General features: G+C 49.4%; 1 protein-coding gene across 1 annotated transcript in view; it reads left to right on the forward strand.

Moving 5' to 3' along the window:
* Positions 1-22,662, forward strand: part of nfatc3a (nuclear factor of activated T cells 3a) — a 93,284-nt gene extending 70,622 nt beyond the window's left edge. Inside the window, exon 10 of the mRNA XM_056278158.1 lies at positions 18,948-22,662. Within this exon, the coding sequence (XP_056134133.1) occupies positions 18,948-19,030 (83 nt within the window). The 3' untranslated portion in view covers positions 19,031-22,662. The remainder of the gene's footprint in view (positions 1-18,947) is intronic.
* The last annotated feature ends 728 nt before the right edge of the window (positions 22,663-23,390 follow it).

The raw sequence follows: 23,390 nt of genomic DNA on the forward strand, positions 1-23,390 counted from the left end.
CTTGCATCGTCTGTGAACATAAGAGCACATGGGAACCTACGAGGGACTGAAGAAGATTAGGATATCTTGGCTTAAATCTTGTAAGTGACACCGTTAATGTACACAGAATAGGGCCACACAGTCATGACGCACAATAAGAGCTACATAAATTACATTTTTCCATCGGTTCAACAGATTTCCATCTTACTGTTCTTACAAAGGCTATCACACCATCGACACAGCTGTCAGCAAATTCTTCTGAAATGTATTATTCAAAAGGTTTTCTTGTCATGAAGGGTGGAAAAAGGAAAATAATAATAATAAAAATGTTCGCCAGTGAGATTTGGAGCCTGTATTATAGAATTTGCAACACAGAAACATGGAAAATAGACAACAGATTACGATAAATGATTCTTCTTATCATTAGCCGTTCAACAGCAAATGTCCTCTAGTAATCTGTTGAACCTTTGGCTTTTGTGTTAACGGGCCCCCTTGTTTTGGGGAGGGGGTGTCATTTAACAGTTGAGGCCACGATGCACACAGCACATGGCAAATACATGAGAGTTGAGGCTGATTTAAATTCAATGGTTTATGGCTAAATAAGAATAAAACAAGTTGGCTGCTCCCCCTAAAACTTAAGTAGTAAGTTGCTGGTGAACGGAGACCAATGGCTGCAATGGAGGCGGACAGCATGCACTTATTACCCAGCATGCAGTTATCCCATCATAGGGAATTTGGATGCCAATGCTTCATACATAATCAAAACAACCAACAAAAAAAAAGTCCTATATACCCTGGGGCATCCGGGTGGCGTGGCGGTCTATTCTGTTGCCTACCAACACGGGGATCGCCGGTTCAAATTCCTGTGTTACCTCCGGCTTGGTCAGGCGTCCCTACAGACACATTTGGCTGTGTCTGTGGGAGGGAGGGAAGCCGGATGTGAGTATGTGACCTAATCGCTGCACTAGCGCCTCCTCTGGTCGGTTGGGATACCTGTTTGGGGGGGGGGTGGTGTGATCCTCCCACACGCTACATCTCCCTGATGAAACTCCTCACTGTCAGGTGAGAAGAAGTGGCTGGCGACTCCATGTGTATCGGGAGGAGGCATGTGGTAGTCTGCAGCCCTCCGCACATCGGCAGAGGTGGTGGAGCAGTGACCAGGACGGCTCGGAAGTATGGGGTAATTGGCCGGAAACAATTGGGGAGAAAAGGGGGGAACCCCCCCCCCCAAAAGGTCCTTTAAACCAACAGGGCAGTAAAATAGTTGTAAGGATGTCATGGTCTTGAACAAAGCAACAGGCTCCCTGGTTGCTCACAGAGCCCAGGTGCACAGTACATATTCAGAACAGTATGGATTCAGCTCAGCTCTGGTTTTTGAACTTCCCAATATTTGCAATGTAATATTTAATGATGTAAAATGTCTTCACATAACATTTCACTGGAAATAACAGCCTTTATATATATCTATCTATATATCTATATATATATATGTTTTGTTGCAAAACGGTCCAGAAATGTTGCTGTATGGTGTGATGAAGCTAGATGATGTTATCACACGGTTTTGCACCATGTCCTACATGTTTCATGAAAGTGACTTATGCAGTAGTATCACCTTCAGAGGCTTGTATCGTTGCTATCTGAGAGGGGTACAAACATCAGTGGGTTGAAAAGTGCTGTGGTTAGCTAGCAGATGGCCCCTGTGACGTACACCAGAGCCTACTAGAGGTGTGTGTGTGTGTGTGTGTGTGTGGTTGGTGCAGGGAAGGGGACACAGGCGGTAAGAGGACAGACTGACAGCCAGATGGACAGACGAGTTCAGGTTCCAATCCCACCGCAGGAACACACACAACATGAGATGTACTTGTCACATGGGAAAAGTAGTCCATGCATATCAAAGATCAGTTAATACTTTTAGATTTTGTGTAATTAGGTCCTTACCAAGTGTGCACGTCTAACCTTTATTAAATCAGCAAACAGGTTTTTATTCATATTCTTTATCTTTATTTGACCACGCGGCCTGATTAGCAACACCTCCCTGTGTGGCTGCACAGCAAGAGCCTTGCAGAGGTAGAAGAGGATAGACTGCACTTCAGAAATCAGTGCAGCACCTCTGTGAACCAAATTTATATTTATATATTTAGATTTTTGCTTTTAACATCACTATTTACATTTTAAATATAAATTTGTTTAAAGCTTCTCGTCTATATGATTTAAGTTGTGTAAGGATTAGTCACTACAGATTATATTTTGCTTTTTAAGTCCGCAAAGAAGCCAAAAACATCCCGAGTTGGGAAACCACAGCTCCAAAAATGGCGGGGTCAAATTTGTTGAGCTTTTCAAGTTAGGCAGATTGGAGTAAAACGATCAGTCAGTTAATCAATTAGTCGATCAACAGAAGGTTAATTGATTAATTAGAGATTAATCATTTGAGTCATTGATCAAATAAAAATGGCAAACATTTCTTGGTTGCAGTTTTATAAATGCTAAGACTTTTGTTTCAGCTGTTGCCAGGCTAAGTAAATAGATTTAAGACGACACCGGACTCTTGAAGCTTAACATGGACATTCATCAGTGTGTTTGTCTTTTCAGACAAAATGATTAATCGGAAAGAAATAATCGAAGGTTAATCGATCATGAAAATAATCATTAGTTATAGCGTTAGTTGGAGGTCATGCTAACCAACTGGGAGATGTTGAGATTCACAAGTCAGTTTGCTGGATTTCATTTGGATTATTGAGGCATAAAAAGTCAAGGACAGGTTTTTAGGAGCGTTGTAAGAACTGACCAGTAAGTTACTGTATGTATTACAAGCTTCAGTAAAACCTACTTCATATGGCAATCATGCCCAAATAGCAGGCAACAGGGTATTAAATTGAAACCCACAGTAATACCAAAGCCCCATTTAAAAGTCAATGTGCTATGTCCCCCTGGTGAAACTCCTCACTGTCAGGGGAAAAGAAGCTGCTGGCGACTCCATATGTATCGGAGGAAGCATGTGGTAGTCTGCAGCCCTTCCCCGGATCAGCAGAGGGGGCGGAGCAGAGACCGGGAAGGCTCGGAAGAGTGGGGTAAATGGCCAGATACAATTGGGGAGAAAAAGGGGGAAACCCAAGACAGACAGACACGAGATAACTTCCAAAGCGGCAAAGGGAGGTTTTATTGTGGGAGGGAAATGTATGGTGAAAAAAGGCGTTCTGTTTGTGGGATGTGTGAGTAAACCATGTGTGGTGTCCCTTGGTTTGCGTGTATAACTATGTGTGAGTGTTTTTAGCCAATGTGTGGTGCGGTATGTAAATGACCAGGAGGTGCTGAAGAAATGTGCGTGCACCTGGCGTGAAAGTCCAGTCCGTGATCCAAGGGGGGTTGTCCGAGAAAGTCCAGGTCCGAGATGTCGAGTCCGAAAGAAGGGGTCCAGATAGAGGGACAAGGGGGGAGATCGCAGGAGAGGTCCGGGGAGAAACGTGAAGGTCGCTGGGGACGAGGGAGCCGTGGAAATCGCGGAGGGAGAGTCTTGGGAGGAAACAGAGACACGAAGATAAGACACTGGGGAATAAACAGAAAGCAAGGAACGCTGGAGGGCTTGTCAGAACTTAACCGCAGGGTTCAGTACGTCGAAGCACTGAGAGACGTTCTGGGAGACTTCTTGTAGAAGGCTGCCTGATTGCCACAGGTGTGCCTGATGGATGATGGCAAACACCTGGTGCAGTGCAGCGCTCGTCTCAGAGCGCGAGCCGAGCGCTCGGATGTTTCCGGCACGTCCGAGCTGGGGGAGTGGCTTGAACGTGCCGGGGAGGCAGCTCGGGGCGGTGTAACCACAACAGGACCCCCCCTCCTACGGGAGACACCGGGCGACCGTCCGATGGCGTTGGGGTGGGCCCGATAGAACTCCTCCACGAGTGCGGGGTCGGCCAGGTAGGACCGGGGAACCCAGCTGCGGTCCTCGGGTCCATAGCCAACCCAGTCCACCAGGTATTGGTACCCACGCCCCCGGCGGCGTACGGCGAGCAGCTGGTCGACATCCCAGACCATGTCACTACCGTCGAGGACCCTGGGGGGTGGAGGAGCTTGGACAGGGGGCTGGTGGCTACCGGTTTGAGGCGCGAGACATGGAAGACGGGATGGATCTTGAGTGAGGTAGGGAGAGGGAGACGCACCGCCGAAGGGTTGACGATGCGGTCGATGGTGTAGGGACCGACGTAGCGGGGAGCAGGTCCCGGGCCAGGAGCCATACCCTCTGGCCAGGTCGATAAGCTGGGGCCGGCACTCTCCGCCGGTTGGCGCTGCGCCGGGCCCGCTCTGTAGCTTGCAACATAGCGGCCCGGGCGGTCTTCCAAACGCGCCGGCATCGGCGGAGATGGGCCCTCGTGGACGGGACCGCTACCTCCAACTCCTGATGGGGGAACAGAGGGGGTTGATAGCCCAGGGAACACTCGAAGGGGGACAAACCGGTAGCCGAACTCTCCATGGAGTTGAGCGAGTACTCCACCCAGGGCAGGTACTTGCTCCAGGAGGCGGGGTTGCTGGTGGTAACGCAACGCAAAGCCGCCTCCAGGGCTTGATTGGCCCGCTCTGCCTGCCCATTGGTCTGGGGGTGATACCCGGAGGAGAGGCTGACCGTGGCCCCAATCCCCTTACAGAAGGCCTGCCATACCTTCGAAGTGAACTGGGGACCACGGTCAGAGACAATGTCCAGGGGAATTCCATGAGGTCGGACGACGTGGGAGACGAGAAGGTCCGCCGTCTCGGCTGCAGAGGGGAGTTTGGTGAGGGCAACAAAATGGACGGCCTTGGAAAACCGGTCGACAATGGTCAGGATGGTGTCATTGCCTTGGGACACGGGGAGGCCAGTTACAAAGTCCAAGGCAATGTGGGACCAAGGTCGGCCGGGGACAGGAAGGGGGCGCAGGAGACCTGCTGGAGAGCCTTGCTGCGGGCGCAGGTGGTGCAGGCTGCCACGAACTCTCTGGTGTCTGCCTCCATGGTGGGCCACCAGAAACCCCTGCGGATGAAGGCCGCCGTTCGGTAGACACCGGGGTGGCAGGCAAGATGGCTGGAGTGGCCCCACTCCAGCACCTGGGGCCGGACAGAGGGAGGCACAAATAGCCGGTTCCGGGGTCCATTGCCTGGGTCGGGATGGGCGCGCTGGGCCCTTCTCACCACTGATTCGATGGCCCAGGTGACGGCGCCCACCACCCGGGCCGGGGGAAGGATGGTGTCTGGGGCGTCAGGGGACCCCTCGGAAAACAGACGGGAGAGGGCGTCTGCCCTGACGTTCTTGGTGCCCGGGCGGTAGGTGAGGGTGAAGTCGAACCGGCTGAAGAAGAGAGCCCAGCGCGCTTGCCTGGGGTTGAGCCTCTTAGCCGTCCGTACGTAGGTCAGGTTTTTGTGATCGGACCATACGATGAACGGCTGCCCTGCTCCCTCCAGCCAGTGTCTCCACTCCTCTAGGGCGGCGTGGACGGCCAGCAACTCCCTGTTGCCGATGTCATAATTCTTCTCCGCAGGACTGAAACGCCGGGAGAAGGCGCACGGGTGGATCTTCTGGTCCTCCTCCGACCGCTGGGAGAGGACGGCTCCGATGCGTCCACCTCCACGATGAACTGTCTGCACGGGTCCGGGTGGGCGAGCACCGGAGCCGTTGTGAACAGCCTCTTCAGGGTCGATAAGGCGGCTTCCACCTCCGAGGTCCAGGAGAAGGGGCGGAGGTTGGAGGTGAGTGCAGTGAGGGGGGCGGCCACACGGCTGAACCCCCTGATGAAGCGCCGGTAGAAGTTTGCAAACCCCAGGAAGCGCTGGAGTTGCGTCCTGTTGGTGGGCCGTGCCCACTCCTCCACCGCTCGGGTCTTCCTGGGGTCAGTGCGGACGAGCCCCTTCTCCACGATGTGGCCAAGGAACTCCACGGAGGCGGAGTGGAACACGCACTTCTCGGCTTTCACGAAGAGCCTGTTCTCCAGCAGCCGTTGGAGGACCAGGCGGACATGCTGGTGGTGTTCCTCCTCAGTCCTGGAGAACACGAGTATGTCATCCAGGTACACCACCGCGAACGTGTTCAGCATGTCCCGGAGCACGTCGTTGACCAATGCCTGGAAGACGGCCGGGGCGTTGGTGAGGCCGAAGGGCATAACGAGGTACTCGAAATGCCCTAGGTGGGTGTTGAAGGCCGTCTTCCATTCATCCCCTTCCCGGATGCGCACCAGGTGGTACGCGCTGCGCAGGTCCAGCTTCGTGAACACCGTGGCGTGAGTGAGTGGCTCGAACGTGGAACTCATAAGGGGGAGTGGGTATTTATTTTTCACCGTGATATTATTAAACATTCGATAATCTATGCAAGGCCTCAGGCTGCCCTCCTTTGCCACAAAAAAGCCCGCCGCCACCGGGGAAGACGAGGGCCTTATGATTCCTGAGGCCAGGGACTCTGATATAATTGCGCATAGCCTCCTTCTCTGGGACGGTGAGGTTATACAACCGACCGGTGGGAAGGGCGGCCCCGGGAAAGAGATGTATGGCACAATCATAGGGACGGTGAGGGGGGAGGGAAAGTGCACTTTCTTTACTAAATACAGGGGCTAAATCGTGATAAATGGAAGGAACACCAGTGAGATCCGTGGGAGGAGGCACGGGTCTGAGGCCGCTGGACGGGGAGTGGGCGGAGCGAAGGCAGTTGGCATGACACGCAACGCTCCAACCCAAAATCCGCCCAGTAGACCAAGAGATGTAGGGATCGTGCCGTTCCAACCACGGTCTTCCTAACACCAGGGGCGCGCAAAACCAAGAAACGGATAGCTTCCACGTGATTACCCGAAAGAGTGAGGGTGAGGGAAGCAGTGCTGTGTGTGATTTTACCTAGTGAACGTCCATCTAGGGCTTGGGCTGTGAGGGGTGTGTCTAGGGGGACGAGTGGAATGCCGGCCTGCCGGGCCAGCGAGGTGTCCATCAAACACTCGTCCGCCCCCGAATCCAGGAGTGCACCAACAGACAGTGAGCGGTTACCCCAGGTGAGAGTGACCGGAAAGAGGTGGTTGTGCTCCTTCTTGGGCTGGGGCAGAGGAAGGGTCGTCAGACTCACTAGGACACCCCTCACTAGTGAGCCGGGTCTTTTTGGGCGAGTCGGGCAGGCCTTGATATAGTGGCCCGACCTCCCGCAGTAGAGGCAGAGGTGGCCATGCATCCTCTGCTCCCTAACTTCCAGCGGGAGCCGTGACCGACCCAACTGCATGGGCTCCTCCGGCCTGGATCCAGAAGCCACCCAGGGTTGCGAGGTGGAGTGTGAGGGTGGAGAGAGCCCACGGGACGCTGACCCAGGGAAGGCACCGGTAGGACGGACGGGGGTTGGTCTATGGGAGGGGCCAGCGCGCGGGGCGCGTTCCTGGCGCCGCTCCCGCAGCCGTTCGTCCATCTGGAGGGCGACGAGCTCGTTGAAGGAGGCAGGGCGGTCCCGAACGATAAGATCTTTGATGGGCTCGCTCAGCCCCCTCCTGTACGCGCTCTTTAGCGCAGTCATCCCACCCACTGTCTGCCGCGAGTATCCTTACCTCCAGGGAATACTCTGCCACCGACCTGGCTCCCTGTTGGATGGAATGGAGGCGGCCGGCAGCGTCCTGCCCGTCAGCTGGGTGGTCGAACACCAGATTGAACTCGCGGCGGAAGGCACCATAGTCCGAGGCGAGCTGCTCGGTATGGCCTACCGCCGCTATGGCCCAGCTGAGGGCTTTGCCGGTGAGGAGGGACATGACAAGGGCTACCTTGGTCTCTCCTGTCCTATACCTAGCTGGCTGGTGTTTGAACAGGAGCTCACACTGACCAAGGAAACCCCTGCACAGCTCGAACTCCCCACCGAAGGCCTTGGGGCAGGGGAGGTTAGGCTCGCACCGGGGGTTGACTCGGAGGGGGAACGTCGGGACCAGGAACGGGGAAACCGGAGGCCGAGCTGGGGGCAGAGACCGAGGCCAGGGCAGGGTGGTCGCTCATCCTGGAGACCGCTGTGGAGAGTGCAGCGATCTGCGCGGTGAGGGCATCTAACGTGCTCGTCGCGGCCTGGGAGCCGGACTGAAGATCGCTGAGCTCTCCGGTGACACGGGTGAAGGCAGTAGTAAGCTCTGAGCAGAGAGAGGCAAGTTGGCAACTGTGACTCCTTACTACTGCCTCTAGGGGGACGGAGCTCTGGGGCGTCACAGGGACCGTCCGCTCCTTGGGTTTGCCTGGGTCCATAATGGCTTCGACGTTCTGTTATGCTCGCGCACCAGAACCTGACCCGTGTGGCGAAACCCAAGACAGACAGACACGAGATAACTTCCAAAGCTGCAAAGGGAGGTTTTATTGTGGGAGGGAAATGTATGGTGAAAAAAGGCGTTCTGTTAGTGGGATGTGTGAGTAAACTATGTGTGGTGTCCCGTGGTTTGCGTGTATAACCATGTGTGAGTGTTTTTAGCCAATGTGTGGTGCGGTATGTAAATGACCAGGAGGTGTTGAAGAAATGTGCGTGCACCTGGCGAGAAAGTCCAGTCCGTGATCCAAGGGGGGTTGTCCGAGAAAGTCCAGGTCCGAGATCCGGGAAGTCGAGTCCGAAAGGAGGGGTCCAGATAGAGGGACAAGGGGGGAGATCGCAGGAGAGGTCCGGGGAGAAACGTGAAGGTCGCTGGGGACGAGGGAGCCGTGGAAATCGCGGAGGGAGAGTCTTGGGAGGAAACAGAGACACGAAGATAAGACACTGGGGAATAAACAGAAAACAAGGAACGCTGGAGGGCTTGTCAGAACTTTACCGCAGGGTTCAGTACGTCGAAGCACTGAGAGACGTTCTGGGAGACTTCTTGTAGAAGGCTGCCTGATTGCCACAGGTGTGCCTGATGGATGATGGCAAACACCTGGTGCAGTGCAGCGCTCGTCTCAGAGCGCGAGCCGAGCGCTCGGATGTTTCCGGCACGTCCGAGCTGGGGGAGTGGCTTGAACGTGCCGGGGAGGCAGCTCGGGGCGGTGTAACCACAACACTTCCCTCTATATCGAGACTCGCTGCTGGAAAAAAAGAACTTTACAAGCTCAGATGTCAACGTGCTACTGTCAGAACTGACAAAAATAAATTAGCTTTGCAAAGTGAGTTGTTATTGGTCTTAAGTTGACTTGTTTTTCAAAATTGCTCCACATCTCGCCTCTTGTAATGACCGTCGCTACATGGCTGGTAAAGGTTCATGAAAGCCACTTTTGTAACTGCATTGGCTCATTAACAGTAAATAGGCTTAAGCTGACTTGAGCTAATTTACTCTTAAGTAGATGTAAGTGTGCCGTTGATGGTTTTCTTATTAAGTTAGGAGTGCGGTCTTCCACAAAGTTTAATGCATGTAAGGCAGGGATGAAGGTCGGATTTTGGTTTAGGTAAGGAATGAAAAGTATCTTGCCCTGCAGTTGCTCAGGATAATGTGAATCTGTTGTAGTTTCCTCAGCAGCACAGCGTCACAATTCCTCTTTCATTTAGCCATGTTTTTTTTTTAATGATACAGGATTTTCTGTAATACAGTGAATCAAAGCTGCTCTCTGGTATCCTTCGTGGGGTGTCGGGTGTTGGAGGAATTGGAGACGACTTGCTCAGCGCTGATTAGTGAATTGCTTAGTTAGTCATCATTTTGCAAATGGTTAGTTCATCCTTCCAACAGCATTTCTGCTTAGAGTTGTCATAGATACCATGTTTCAAGATTTAATGAAATAGGGGGCATCTGGGTGGTGTGGCGGTCTATTCCGTTGCCTACGAACACGGAGATCGGCAGTTCGAATCCCCGTGTTACCTCCGGCTTGGCCGGGCGTCCCTACAAACAACTGGCCGTGTCTGTGGGTGGGAAGTCGGATGTGGGCATGTGTCCTGGTCGCTGCACTAGCGCCTCCTCTGGTCGGTTGGTCGGGGCGCCCGTTTGGGGGGGAATAGCAAGATCCTCCCACGCGCTACGTACCCCTGGTGAAACTCCTCACTATCAGGTGAAAAGAAGCAGCTGGCGACTCCACATGTATCGGAGGAGGCATGTGGTAGGCTGCAGCCCTCCCCAGATTGGCAGAGGGAGTGGAGCAGCGACCGGAACGGCTCGGAAGAGTGGAGTTATTGCCCGGGTACAATTGGGGAGAAAAGGATGGGGTGGGAAGATTTGATGAAATAATCTAAATATGCTAATATAGAATCTATATGTCAGCCTAGTTTTGTTTATTAGTCTAGACCCAAATTTGTTTGTATATTTTCTGCCTAAGATTTTTCTCATGCACTCTTATGTGTAAACGGCTGTTGCACGAGGCCCCTTTCCTCAGCTCATTGCATTATTGCCATGACTGACCATGTTAGTCCCACCCTAAATGGGTGGATAAACCTGCTTCAGAAAAAGTCAGAAGTCCTTTTTGCGGTGTTTCCGTCAAGTATCTAGTCTTGACTTGTGTTTAGGCCGCGTTCGCCAAGCTTTTGTCTTATGGCTAGTCAATTAAGGCAGCAGTGCCTGGGAGCATGAGCCCTCTTATGAGGATGATTACACCAGTCGTGGTGACAGACTCCAAAGCCCTCCTGGTGCCGACCCGTGTGTTTAACTAATTAATCAACTCACGATGGCCCCTTTGTTTACGCAGCATGGATGGGAAGGGGCTGTGTGTGTGTGTTTGTGTGTGAGGCTTTGTGTACATGGGCAAAGTGTCTGTGTTAGGGTTGGGAGGATAGCATTGGGCCAGTGTGTATTTGTGTATGTGTGTGCAAAATGTGTTTGTTAATAGAAAGAGTCTGCATCTTTTGTTTGCTCACCCCTGGCCGAGCACACAGCTGCCTCGCACCGTGAGCTGGCTTTGAGGGTTAATAATAGGCAGCGGCCTTCTGCTCGTGCTGCTCTGGAGAGACTTTGACATACTTGTTGACACAAACGCACAAATATAGACTGATAGTTTTTAACACGGCCTGGCAAGCTGTTCCTTCTTCGGTGGCTGATGTGTCATTTCTCTGTAGTCAGACTGCTCCGAGCCTGGGTTTTATGACTAACTGGCAAATGGTACGCTCAACTCCAAACTGTCAAGTCTGCTCATCTGGGGAAGCAACAGCCAAAAGGTGTCGGTAAAGATGACCCGGGATTGCTCAATTTAATGCCGGAGGCGATTCCCACTCTAAAAAGCCGGCCTTCTGTTGACACCCAAGTTGTTTTTGACATCAGCAAGATCCTCCGAAATCCTTAAGTGGAAAATGTTGATTGGCAGAATGGCTTTATCACTTAGGGATAAACACATTTACCTGCCTATGGCTGTTGCTTGTAGACTGGGTTCATGCAAAACTGGCCTCCAGCATAGAGTCTGGATGAGAGCTAATGGTGCTAGTTTGCTCATGGCAGTAAATTGCACCGCACAGCTAATGGCAAAAAAATTTCAGTTTGCACTTTACTCTCGTGTAACTGCACTTGCTCATACAAGCATTCAACGGCATCCTCCCCCTGAAAGCGAGCCAGTAGTCGTGGGTAGCGCAGATATGTTGACTTGAATACAGATTATAAATACGACTTTCTCTCCGGTACGTTTGCCGTCGTACGTGTGGTATTGTAATCGGTCTCAAATGTAGGTAGACGTAACGTCCAAGAGCTGTAAAAGCCTCGCTCGTTTATTTCCCCGTTGATTCAGTGATTGATTTGGGCAGGGAAATCAGTTAGAGGTATGTATGCAGGCTTGTGTGTGTGTGTGTGTGTGTGTGTGTGTGTGTGTGTGTGTGTGTGTGTGTGTGTGTGGACGGTATCCCGGTCTGAGGCCGCGCTCTGCCGCTAAGCGTGCATGGCAGATTAATAACACGGAGCACCTCGCCGAGTGGGAAGAAACGGCAGCAGCAATAGGAAAGTTCGGCCAACCACAGAAAGCTGCTGCTCGTTAAAAACAATGGCAGACGTCAGCTGGTATATCTCCACTCTCACAACAAGTGGAAACGGGCTTTCTGTGTCATCTTTCCATGCAATTAGGATCTTAGGGAGTATAATGCAAAGGTCTTGGCAGACGCCGATGCCTGGCATGGAGGCTGTGCCAGGATTGCCTTTTTGTGTGGCTTCTCCTTCAAGATGTTGGGCAGGAGGATGGGAAAGCCTGGAAATCCCTCAGTGGTGATGAGACCAGCATGTTGACTATAGTTCAGGAAATGGAAAGACAGAACTCTCATTTCAAGTTTCTGGGATACACAAACACACACACACACACACACACACACACACAGACACACAGAGTGAGTAATGGCTTTTGTCTATGCTTGCCATGTTTTGAAACCAAGTGTTTGTGTCAATACAGTAGATTGTTCCATCATCTTGGACAATGAAGTCTCCTGTGTTGTTATATTTTTGGATGTGTTGTTTTTCCTAAAGAATTGTTGATTGACTGGAAAATAAATACTTGCCACCGCAGACAAACAAAGTGGCAAAGTAAATTATATTCCTTCCATTAAATGTAGTTTATAAGAGGTGCTGAAATATATGTGTGTGTGTGTGTGTGTGTGTGTGTGTGTGTGTGTGTGTGTGTGTGTGTGCTGCTGATGAGTCAAACTATCCCATTGTCATCAAGTAGTCCACACACCAGCATTCCACTTGTTATAGTCACACTATCATTACGGGGCTGAAGATGCCATTTTGGGTTGTTGACATTTTAAAAATACCACAAAGCCGCTGCTATAATTTACTCGTGTCCTCTCATTCCCACGCCAGTAGCTCATCGTTGTGATGAGTGGACGTCCCGCCATGCTGCCCCATGGGGAATGGGGCCCCCGAATCAGGACCGAGATCGACTCACTCCAAAACGCATAATTGAAACCAACAGACATGCTGTTGTGTTTAGACGGGTCGTGGCTCTTCTTGATCAGGTAGCCCTTACCGCTGATTTCACTGGCGAGTCTCGGTGCGGGTCTGGTTTTGAAACGCAGCCGACGTCACGGGCCCGTCAACGCGACGCTCGGGGCTGCCGGCGTAGCGTTACTATTGTAGTGGGTTGCTCCGCTCAGACGGGCCGCGCGGGCTCCTGCGGTTTCCTCTGTAAAACCCTGTTCCATGGTCATCTAATGAGGGCGACCGCCGTGGCCAGGAAAAGAAGAAGAAAAAGAGGCGGGTTTCGTCTCATTAATCACCCAACGGGCAAATCAAATTGGAAATCCACCGATGATTCAGAGAGATGAGTGACTTTTTGAAGCTGTTTTTTTAAAGAACTCCTCTGCTCGTACTCTGTGCCCTCTCTCGCCCGCCCGCTCACTCACTCACTCACTCACTCACTCACTCACTCCTCCGGTAAACGTAGCAGAAAGAGAAAATCAGCGTGGGGCTGCAGGAGAGATAAAAATAAAAAAAGAAGGTGAAGTCAGAAGCAAACCCTGGAACACTTGAATACACGTTCCATCCAATGACCGTCTCTTTCCAATGAATGTGATCACGTTGCAGATCTGACTAGGTGAACGCCGCTCTTTCTTCTTCTTCTTCTCTTTTTTTCTTTTTTTACCATAACTAGGGCTTTGTATAGATGTGTGCATGTCATTACACGGGCCTGCTAAGTGGAAACAGCGCGTCTTTTGACATTCCACCTCGCAGGCAAACTAAGTCTTGTCTTTCTCTTGCCTGTTCCCCTTTTGCACAAGTGTTTTCCATCGAAGCGTGCTGTCTTTAGCTGCTGGACCGAGCGATCACTCTTGTCTTCTTCTTGTTTTCTTAAGCAGGTCTGCCAGAGTTGTGTTTTTATGCGTTTGGTCAGGGAACTTTTTTGAACGCGTCATACGGGGTGACGATGATCGCCTGTTTTCCATGCCGACGTGTAGACGTGTTTATCGTAGCAGACGTCCATCTGCCAATTTTGTTTTCATTGCGGAAAGCTTTCTGATATGCCTCCTTTGACAGTCACTTCAGAAATGCAGAAGTTGCGTTTGTCTTTCACAGTGGGCTGTAGACGAGATGCAAAATCTCTTTCTGGGAAGTTAGAAGACTTGGAGCCAGAAACCACGTTCACTCACAGCATGCAAATTGGACAGCAAGTACATTTCTAGAGTCAAATTGAGAGAGAAAAAAGACACCCGATGCTTACGCTTCTGTCATCTTTTTGACATGTGTTCTCTCTTTTGGGTGTGAGGGGTCAGATCTGTCCCAGCACTATATGAGTGTGATTAAGTTCAGTTTTCCCCTTTTCGAGTCTTTGCATGCTGTTAGTTTTCGGTATTTGGTGTCGCGTGACTGATGTCTGATGCGCTGACACGACCATAGCGGTGACGATGCTCTGGAGAGGGACTCTACCTCTAAACGTACCAAACCCACCTCACAGCGGTGTGTCCCCCCCAACACCGAGACAGGGTTTTCTCTATTCATCTGCTCCTGAAGAGCTACCGTCCTGCCGGTTTTACCTCCAACCCTCGTTTAACACACCTGAATTTACTGATTACCTACTTATCAAGACCTTGGTTGATTGACTCGGGTGCGTTAGATTAGGGTTGGCGTGAGAACCGGCAGGACGGCAGCTCTACGGGAGCAGGCCTGGTGACCACTAGTATGGTCACACAGAGGACACACCACTGCTGCAAGAGGAGATGGAAAATAAAATATAAAAATGCAATAGGGGCATCCGGGTGGCGTAGCGGTCTACTCCATTGCCTGCCAACACAGGGATCGCCAGTTCGAATCCCCGTGTTACCTCCGGCTTGGACGGGTGTCCCTACAGACGCAATTGGCCGTGTCTGTGGGTGGGAAGCCGGATGTGGGAATGTGCCCTGGTCGCTGCGCTAGCATCTCCTCTGGTCGGTCAGGACACTCTTTTCCGGGGGGGGGGGCTGGAGGGAATAGCATGATCCTCTTACGCACTACGCCCCCCTGGCGAAACTCCTCATTGTCAGGTGAAAAGAAGCATCTGGTGACTCCACATGATGTATCGGAGGAGGCATGTGGTAGTCTGCAGCCCTCTCCAGATCGGCAGAGGAGGTGGAAGCGACCGGGACGGCTCGCAGGAGTGGGGTAATTGGCTGGAAAAAATTGGGGAGAAAAAGGAGGAACACCCCCCCCAAATATAGTTCTTTTCCATTATTGCCACAAAACAAATATTAGAGTTTAAATTCTTATTGTGTTACAATATACATGAAAAAAACACAACCCAGGCTATAACCCCACCGGAGTTACTCAAAAAAACAAACAGTAAACCGTGTCAGAACTGATATGGAAGTAATGAGAGTGCCCTTATTTTGCCCTTGCACCGCTATTTACCTTCGTGCACAAACAAATAATGGATGAAGCACGTGTCACATGAGCACCGCTCCGTGCTGCGTGCGTCCATCGCTTTAACGTTCCCCCCTGTAAACACGGGGAGCAGTTTGTATCATTTCATAGGTAAATCTATAACCTATTTTATTATCATTTTAAATTCATTCTATTTGGGGGTTTTTTCTGCCCCAAAATAGATTGTGTGTGTGTGTGTGTGAGAGAGAGAGAGAGAGAGAGAGAGAGAGAGAGAGAGAGAGAGAGAGAGAGAGAGAGAGAGAGAGAGAGAGAGAGAGAGAGAGAGAGAGAGAGAATCCACTAGCACGCGGAGGAGATGGCGCGTTTTCAGTCAGACTAACCGAGAAGCAGTTTTGGAGTCGGTTGACTTTCGATGTGTAGTTTGGAGCCAGACTGGGGGGGCCCCCCTTCGAGTCATTTGCGGAGGATCTCCCTCTTGCTGGGCCATTCAGACCCGCAGTCACTGTGTCAGTCAGTGCTGAATCACCGGCTTTCTGCTGCGCTGTCATGAATACCGGTAAATATGAGAAATTGGCGTCGACAAATGAAACCTCTCGGAGGCTGCGTCAAACTCACGGCTCCGTTTCAGTTCTCCGTGGTCGCCGACGTGTGCGTCTACGATCCTGAATGAAACGCTTCTGCTCGATGCCTGGGTTATCCTCCCTGTTGAGCTCAGAAAATGGAAGTATTGGGTTTTTTTTTTTGTTGATCAAGTATTGTGTTTATTCATTCACTGATAGGTCAACGAGGTGTCGAAGCCACTTGGTGTGGTTCCGGTTATTCAGCCGGAGGAAAGACCCCGGGCACGTCGCTGTTCACTGGGTTCATTTTGTAAAGGTACGGTACGTCCCTGACTGAGTCGTGCGTCTGCGACCAACGCCAAGTGCCACATGACGTTGTTCCGGTCTCTGACGAGCCATCCGGGCAAGTTCTCAGTTGACTCGTATTTCTCGAGAAAACCCACTGAATCACTCTGAGCACAACTGGCCGAGGTGTACTCTCACCCAGGCTGTGGTTTCAGGGGGGGGCGCCTCCGTAGACGGATGGTTACAGCGTATACCACATGGTCACAACGGTCGCCGGTTCGAATCTAGCCGGTGACCTTTGTTTGCACCTCGTGCCACCCCTCTCTCGCTCTCTCTCTGTCTCCCATTCCCTGTCTGCCTCTTCAATGTGGCGGGCTGATTAAAAGATAAAAAAAACAACAAGAAACCCCCCAAAAATAATCTTTCACAACAAAAATAAGTCGTAGTTTCGGGTTCTTTGTACGAATTGGCCTTTGCCTCCATCGCATGACCGCAGTGATGTGTCGACATACACGTTCACTTCTGTTGCAGTCTTGCAACTGGTGTTGCGGAAAGTAAGGTTTGTGTGTGTGTTTTTTTTTTACAAACGCCTACTCAGTGTTGGTCTGCAGCAACACATAGCTGTTTATATTCCTGTGTTGTATGACTGGATTCAATCATGTCAGTCAACAGCCTCACCCCATAATAATAATCCAGTTGTGGAGCAGGCCTACACCATCGCCTAAGCAATAAGCCCCCCGGTTAATAGATTTTCTAAGTGACCCAGAAATGTAGTTTAATAATATGTTAAAATTAGAGCCTTCGCTTATGGCAGTTTTTTTTAAGCCGTAATCATTTTTAACATCCAAGTTTCGACCGATCTACGGAAACCGTCATGCTTTGTCTGAACTTTCGGTGTTCAGGTTGTGTTGGATAAAACAACATGAAACAGTTGAAGAGAGGTTTAACCTGCCGGCCTCAACAAAGTGAAGCCGTCAAGCGTAGTTTTCTGATTTGAGGTAATTATCCGAGAGGCTGGTCAGATGATCTTTTCGTAGCTCTGACTTCGACGGCATCATCGAGCCATAGGACATTTCTTTTCAGCGCTTCTGCATTATTTGCCCTGTGGAAGGCCATGGCTTTTATTCCGTCCCACAATATTAATAGATGGATGCCTGACAACCAGTGATCTTATTCTTACTGCTTTACTCTGCCCTGATTTTACATTGTCAATAGATGGGGTGTGTGTTTGTGTTTGTGTGAGTGTGAGTGTGAGGATCTCGTTGACATGAGAGAGGAAGAGCCTCCCACGCTAACAGGATGATCTGAGTGATGGTGGCCAGGCACAAAAGGTCTCTGTCACCTCACTAACCAGCAGCTGAAAAAACAAACAAACAAACAACATAATCCACATGGCCCAGAATTAAAACTTCAACTTTTTCTCTTTTTCTGACCCCTTGATTTGGGGGGGGGGGTGGCAGAGAACGGGGAAATAGTTGAGTTGAGCCTGATGCAGTTATTCACAAGGTCGTGATTTAGTTTGTCGAGATGGATGGCGAGGCAGCAGCGAAGTTGTCTCCCTCCGCTTCCCGTCTTCTTCTCCAGATGCGAAGCATAAATTTAGCTGGGATTTTGACATGGTGAAAGCAGTACGATCATTCGATGTTGATCGATTGCGTCTCCCCAGCCTACCTATTTCATCATGGGCGTGAGTATCGAGTACATTTGTGGCCGGGGGAATGTGTCATTTCACAACTCGTCTGCACAAGTGGCCAGTAATAGGCGGAGAGGAATCCACTGGAGCGGCGCGGCTGTTGTGGGGGATGCCGCGCGGACAGCTCTGTCTGTACACATATGTCTGCCAGTGTCAGCCTGGGCCGCAGATCTCTGCTGTCAAAGCCCCGTGTATGTCCTCTCCATCACCTTTTAAACATGTGCAGAAACTACCTCGGGGACTGGCGGTATACAAGCTGGACCTGGGATTTCATTTAAAAAAGACACGCGCCACGCCACGCCTGATGAGGACCATGTTTCGCTTCTGAGTCTTTTCATTCTCACGCGACCTCTTTTTCCTCTCTGTCACATTGCATTTCTCCCCTTTTCTCTCCCCTCTGTCCTCTTGTCCCCGCTAAAGTAATTCTATATACGTGTTTGAAGTCAATTTGTTTTGCAGCTATGGTTATTACTGACTCCCTGCCGAGAGGCCGGCGCAGTCACGTTGGGCTCTGTGTGAGCGGAGAGGGCCACACCATCTCTTCAACAATCAGCCCTCTGTTGGAGGCATTCTGGCTAAAAACAGACAAGAGCGTGTAGCTACTTGTTATTCGTTTAATATCGGACTTTAATACAGTTGGCAGAGCGATTAGCCTCACCATGCCTGAGTGCCTCTTGGGACTTGACAACACGTGATTTAACAATGGATTGGTTTTATATCGCCCCTTTGCCATGCTCACAAACTTCAATAACAGGCCTGAGGAAATGTACTCAACCACAATTAAAGCTCTAATGAAGTAACAGACAGCTTGTGCTGGTTAGCTGGCCATGGAAGATTGTGTTTATGGGAGTGAATGGGCTGTGGCAAATGGTAAAATTTCTTGGACAAAGACAAAGGTCAGGATTTGCTCATGCAGTCAGTGGAATAGTTACTCTCATTTGTTTTCAATGGTGATTATATCCAAAGTCAAACGTATGACTTTGTGACCTTTGGGTCTGCCAGGCACGGTTATGTTTGAGTTTTTCCACAGCAGCATCTCGGCCGTTTTGACTATAACCTGTTGGAGCGTTCAGTTTTGAAGCAACCATAGTGGTGCATGGTTGCCCTCTGCAGGCAGGACAAATGCAAAGTTCTTCAGATGTTGCTCCAATTCTAACCTGAAATCCGCTGAACAAAAAAAAAAAAAAAAAGTAAAGATGGGTCAATTCTACACTGAAGATGAATTAATGATGTCCCTTTTCCTCCTTGTCCATGTCTTCACAGTGAACGAGATTATCGGCAGAGACATGTCCCAGTCCCCAGGCGCACATGGTCCTCCAGTAGCACACAGCCAGAGCCAGTCATAAGTCGCCCAGGCTGTGATACACCCTGTTGGGCCACCTGCTTTCCTCTCCAGCCCACAACCCTGCATTTGTCTATCGGCACCATGGACCCCGGTCCTTTTACAGAAAGGACAAGACGCAGCAGGGTGACAAGAACGGAAGAGGCAATGTGGTCCCGCGAAAAGAGCCTGCAACGCCTCTTGGACCCACTAGACGACAAGTCAGACAAGAACACTCTTTTCTTGTGTAGCCTGACTTTACACGAAAGCTAGTGCGCACACGTAAATATGCCGAACATACTTTATCTCTTAATGTGCACAGCTCAGAAGTACAAAGTGGAGTCAGTAAGCAGGAGGATGCCACCATACTGACCGCCAGGAGAATAGTGTAATGATGAGATCTCTGAAAGGCACTTGTCAGAGGAATGTGCTTTCCTGTCAGTTATCCTCTGCTCCACAGCTTTCTGTTAGTGCTCAAGCCTGTGCTCAGATCTTAGATTATGTAGACATGACCTCCTCCTCTTTTGCCGTCTCAGGGGGGTTTTATCATTTGGTGTATGCAATCTAGTCAGTCCTGTGAAAGCACTGCTGATGAACTCGACATTCAACTCTCTGCACTTTGATTGGATAGAAAGCCACTTAGTAAAGACAAATTGGAGCAAATCGTGGTCTGAATTCAATTCTGTAGGGGGCTTAAACACATGTTGAGTGTTGTCTCCCACTCACCAGCATCGACCTTAACAGAGAAAGACTTAGCTGGGCATGTGAAGCCGTGTTGGGAAAGGCCTGCTCAGTGGTGTTGCAGGGAGCCAGAACTGGGATACGACACACCCGTCCTGTCCACTTTGTGTACATACTGACCAGAACTGAAAATGGAAGCATTCTTTTCTCTAACAGTATTCATAGAATCCCAGTGATGGCCGTAGTGCTACCATTTTCTGATTTTCATTGAGTAGAAATGGACAGAATACCGGCAGGAAATTGGCAGCATAAAAACATTCAGAATTCAGTTCAAATGGTATGATGGTAAAATTAACCTATCTTGTAAAAGGATAAAATTATGATTCCAGGCACATACATGCCAGTCTTTGTGGTGCAGTACAGATGTAGTATGGTGAAACTGCAGTGCAGCATGTTGTTGTGTACTGTCAGAAATGTGGACACAGCGGTACACTTACCTGGTCAACACACAGAGAGTAAAGCACGTCATTACAGATGTGTCAGTCTCCCAGTTTTGTGTTCACAACCGTGACTGATGACGGCACGGCTTTGGTTCCTTGCCCCCCCCCTCCCCCCTTCTCCTCCCTCTGAAGCACAGCCCCACTCAGGTCTCCAGTGTGTAAGGGCCTGGCAGGGATGGAGGACCTCCTTTTGCGCTGGACCTCCAGTATGCAACATTCCTCAACTTCTAGCGAACTTCCATCTGTGTAGGTATCTGTATATTCATGGCATCTCTTTTCCTCCCCCTGTTTCTCTCCGTCTTCTTCGAGACGAACAAATGCCTTATTAACATTTAGCAGCTTTTAACGGTAGTGAAAGCTTTTTTGTTGATTTGCACAGGTGACTGAAAGATCGACCGTAGTTTGGAGGAAACAGATTTATGAGGCGCGTCAGTGGATACAATATCAAGGAACCAGTTGAATTTGCTGCAGCTTTGAAAAGTTTGGCAAAGGAATGAGTGAGACCGAGCTCTGAACTGAGCCGTCTGCTTGAGGATTTCTACTCTAACCCCTCTTTCAGTGTGTCCATGGAGGTGTTGGGAGTTAAGTTGAGAAATGATGTTTAAATGATCCACAGAGAAAAACCAGAGCCCCTTTGCAATGTGTCCCGCAGTATTCCTCCTCATCTCCCAGGGACCCACGTGTGCCTTTCACTTTCACCGTACCTTCAGTGGTATGGCAGCTTAGCCCGCGTTATTTACAACCCAATTTGACAGTAGCTGTAAAAGATTTCTGAGTTATATATATATATATATATATATATATATATATATATATATATGACGATATCTATAGACATTATACTGCATATGTACATTGTGCCCCCATACCACTTCTGTAATGAACAAGGCAATGTCCCTGAGCTTGGGGAACTCCTGGATGCTCTTAGTTCTTCCATATCCCTTGCATTTGAAGTACGCGGCAATGGCCACATTTGAGTTTGCATTTCACCGTCGAGCGTTTCTACCAGCCCGCTTCAACACGGTGACGATTGAAATGTGTTAATTAATCACCTGATAATGCAGTGGAGGTAGGTAGCAATAAAAGGTTTGGAGAGATTAAATAGTGTACATAAACTCTCAACTTTTAAGTGGTTTTAAAACGACCTTTTTCCCCCAGTCAAATGTGGTCAGAATGTTCACAAAGGCTGATGTGGAATGCTGGATGTATAAATATTTGTCATTTTGATTCTTGCAACTCAAGAATTTCATTGGCTGTTTGCCTTAAGCTTCTCATTGACAATGATGCTCTTGCATGTTTGTTTTTTTTTGTGCAGAGTGTTGCTAATCAGTTGTCTTTCAAGTCTTGGTGGAAATGAAAATGATTCTGCTATGCACTAAAACTCTGCCTGATGCCTTTAAAACGAGAGGAAAAGAAAAATAGAAAAAATAAGACCTCGATGCCTGTAGAAGTAGACTGCAGACTTGTAGATGCTTGGTCGGCTCCGATACCTTACGACAGAAGCCCGGACTTTTCGTTCATCAGTCTGCCTTGTGAAGGACACAGCACGAGCATCTTAAAACATTAGATGGTGTGTTTCTGCTGGTGTCTGTACCAAATATGCTGTACAAAAGACAAGCCTTTTGACAGTTCTCTTTCTATTTTGATGATAAAAGCACACAGACGTATTTAGGCTATGCAAACCGTGACAGCAATGAGATGATGTGATTTGACGGATAGATCGTAGAACTGTAATGTCCCGCATAAACGTCACTGACTGTATAGGAAAAAAAAACATCCAAATAGTGTGTGGTCCATTTTTGATGATGTAAACTCGTAGGAGTGCCTTAACTCCTGTTTAAATACCAATCTGACAGTGTGTCTGTATGCTTTTCTAAAAAAAAAAAAAAAAAAAAAAAAATATTTCAAAAAAAAAAACCTCAGTAATCTGATTACTTTTGTTTGCTCATTTTATGAGTTGTCGGGCGGGAATCGAAGCTTTGGCAGGGTTTTTTTTGTTTTGTTTTTTGTTTTTGTTTTTTTAAATAAAAAGCTGGTTCTGTGGCCTATGTGACTTCAGGAGTGATTTAAGTTTTTAAAAGAACAAAAGTAAAACCAGCATTCACGCAAGCGCTCGCTGCCGTTTTCTGTCACAACCAAAGACCGAACAATATGTTCCCATTTTACATGATGGTAAGACAACAGACTGTAGAGCTCTATTTTTGATACTTCATTTGAAAGAGATGTCATTCCTAAAAAAAGGTTGGGGACATTTAAATTTATATAAATACCTATAAATATATAAATGTTTTGTAATATAAAAAAGGGAAATACAGGTTTAGCTGATGTTTACCAAGCCTTGTATTGCCATTTCCTGTACATTTTGTATTTTAAACGTTTTGTAATTTTCAAGACTGCAGTGCTTTTTAACATTATCTGAAGGGAATACCTTGCATTCTAGGCTCTAAAGTAGTGTATCAATAAAAAGGAATATGTTCGGCCAGTGCTTTGTGTCGCTCTTTTTTTTACATGCACATAACCAATCAAGGCAGGTTGGTTAGGAAGTGGACCTGTGACCTGCATATGAATCCTCAAGACCACAGCAGTTGGGACGCATCTCTAGCAATATAAACCGTGACCCCATCTGGTCCAGTGGAGCCTTTCAGTGGCCAACAGTAGAAGACAGGTCGGATGTAAACAGACCGTCACTTTGACAGACGTGAGAAAAGCAAACTGGAAAAACAAAACAAAACGGAATTGACACTTGTTAATAAACCTGTCCGTCTGTCTTGTCCAGGGCCTAATATCTGAACTTTTTTTTCTTTTTTAGACCCCCCCTTTTTTTCCCTCTCCAATTGTATCCGGCCAATTACCCCACCGAGCCGTCCCGGTCGCTGCTCCACCCCCCCCCGGTCGATCCGGGGAGGGCTGCAGTCTACCACATGCCTCCTCCGATACATGTGGAGTCGCCAGCCGCTTCTTTTCACCTGACACTGAGGAGTTTCGCCAGGAGACGTAGCGCGTGGGAAGATCTCGCAAGTCCCCCCCCCCCGAGCGGCCCGCCCGACCAGAGGAGGTGCTAGTGCAGCGACCAGGACATATACCCACATCCGGCTTCCCACCCGCAGACACGGCCAAGTCGGAGGTAACACGGGGATTCAAACAGGCGATCGCCGTGTTGGTAGGCAACGGAATGGACCGCTACGCTACCCGGCCTGAACATCT

This window comes from Lampris incognitus, chromosome 4 (genome assembly GCF_029633865.1).
Source record: "Lampris incognitus isolate fLamInc1 chromosome 4, fLamInc1.hap2, whole genome shotgun sequence".
NCBI classification, from domain to species: Eukaryota; Metazoa; Chordata; class Actinopteri; order Lampriformes; family Lampridae; genus Lampris; species Lampris incognitus.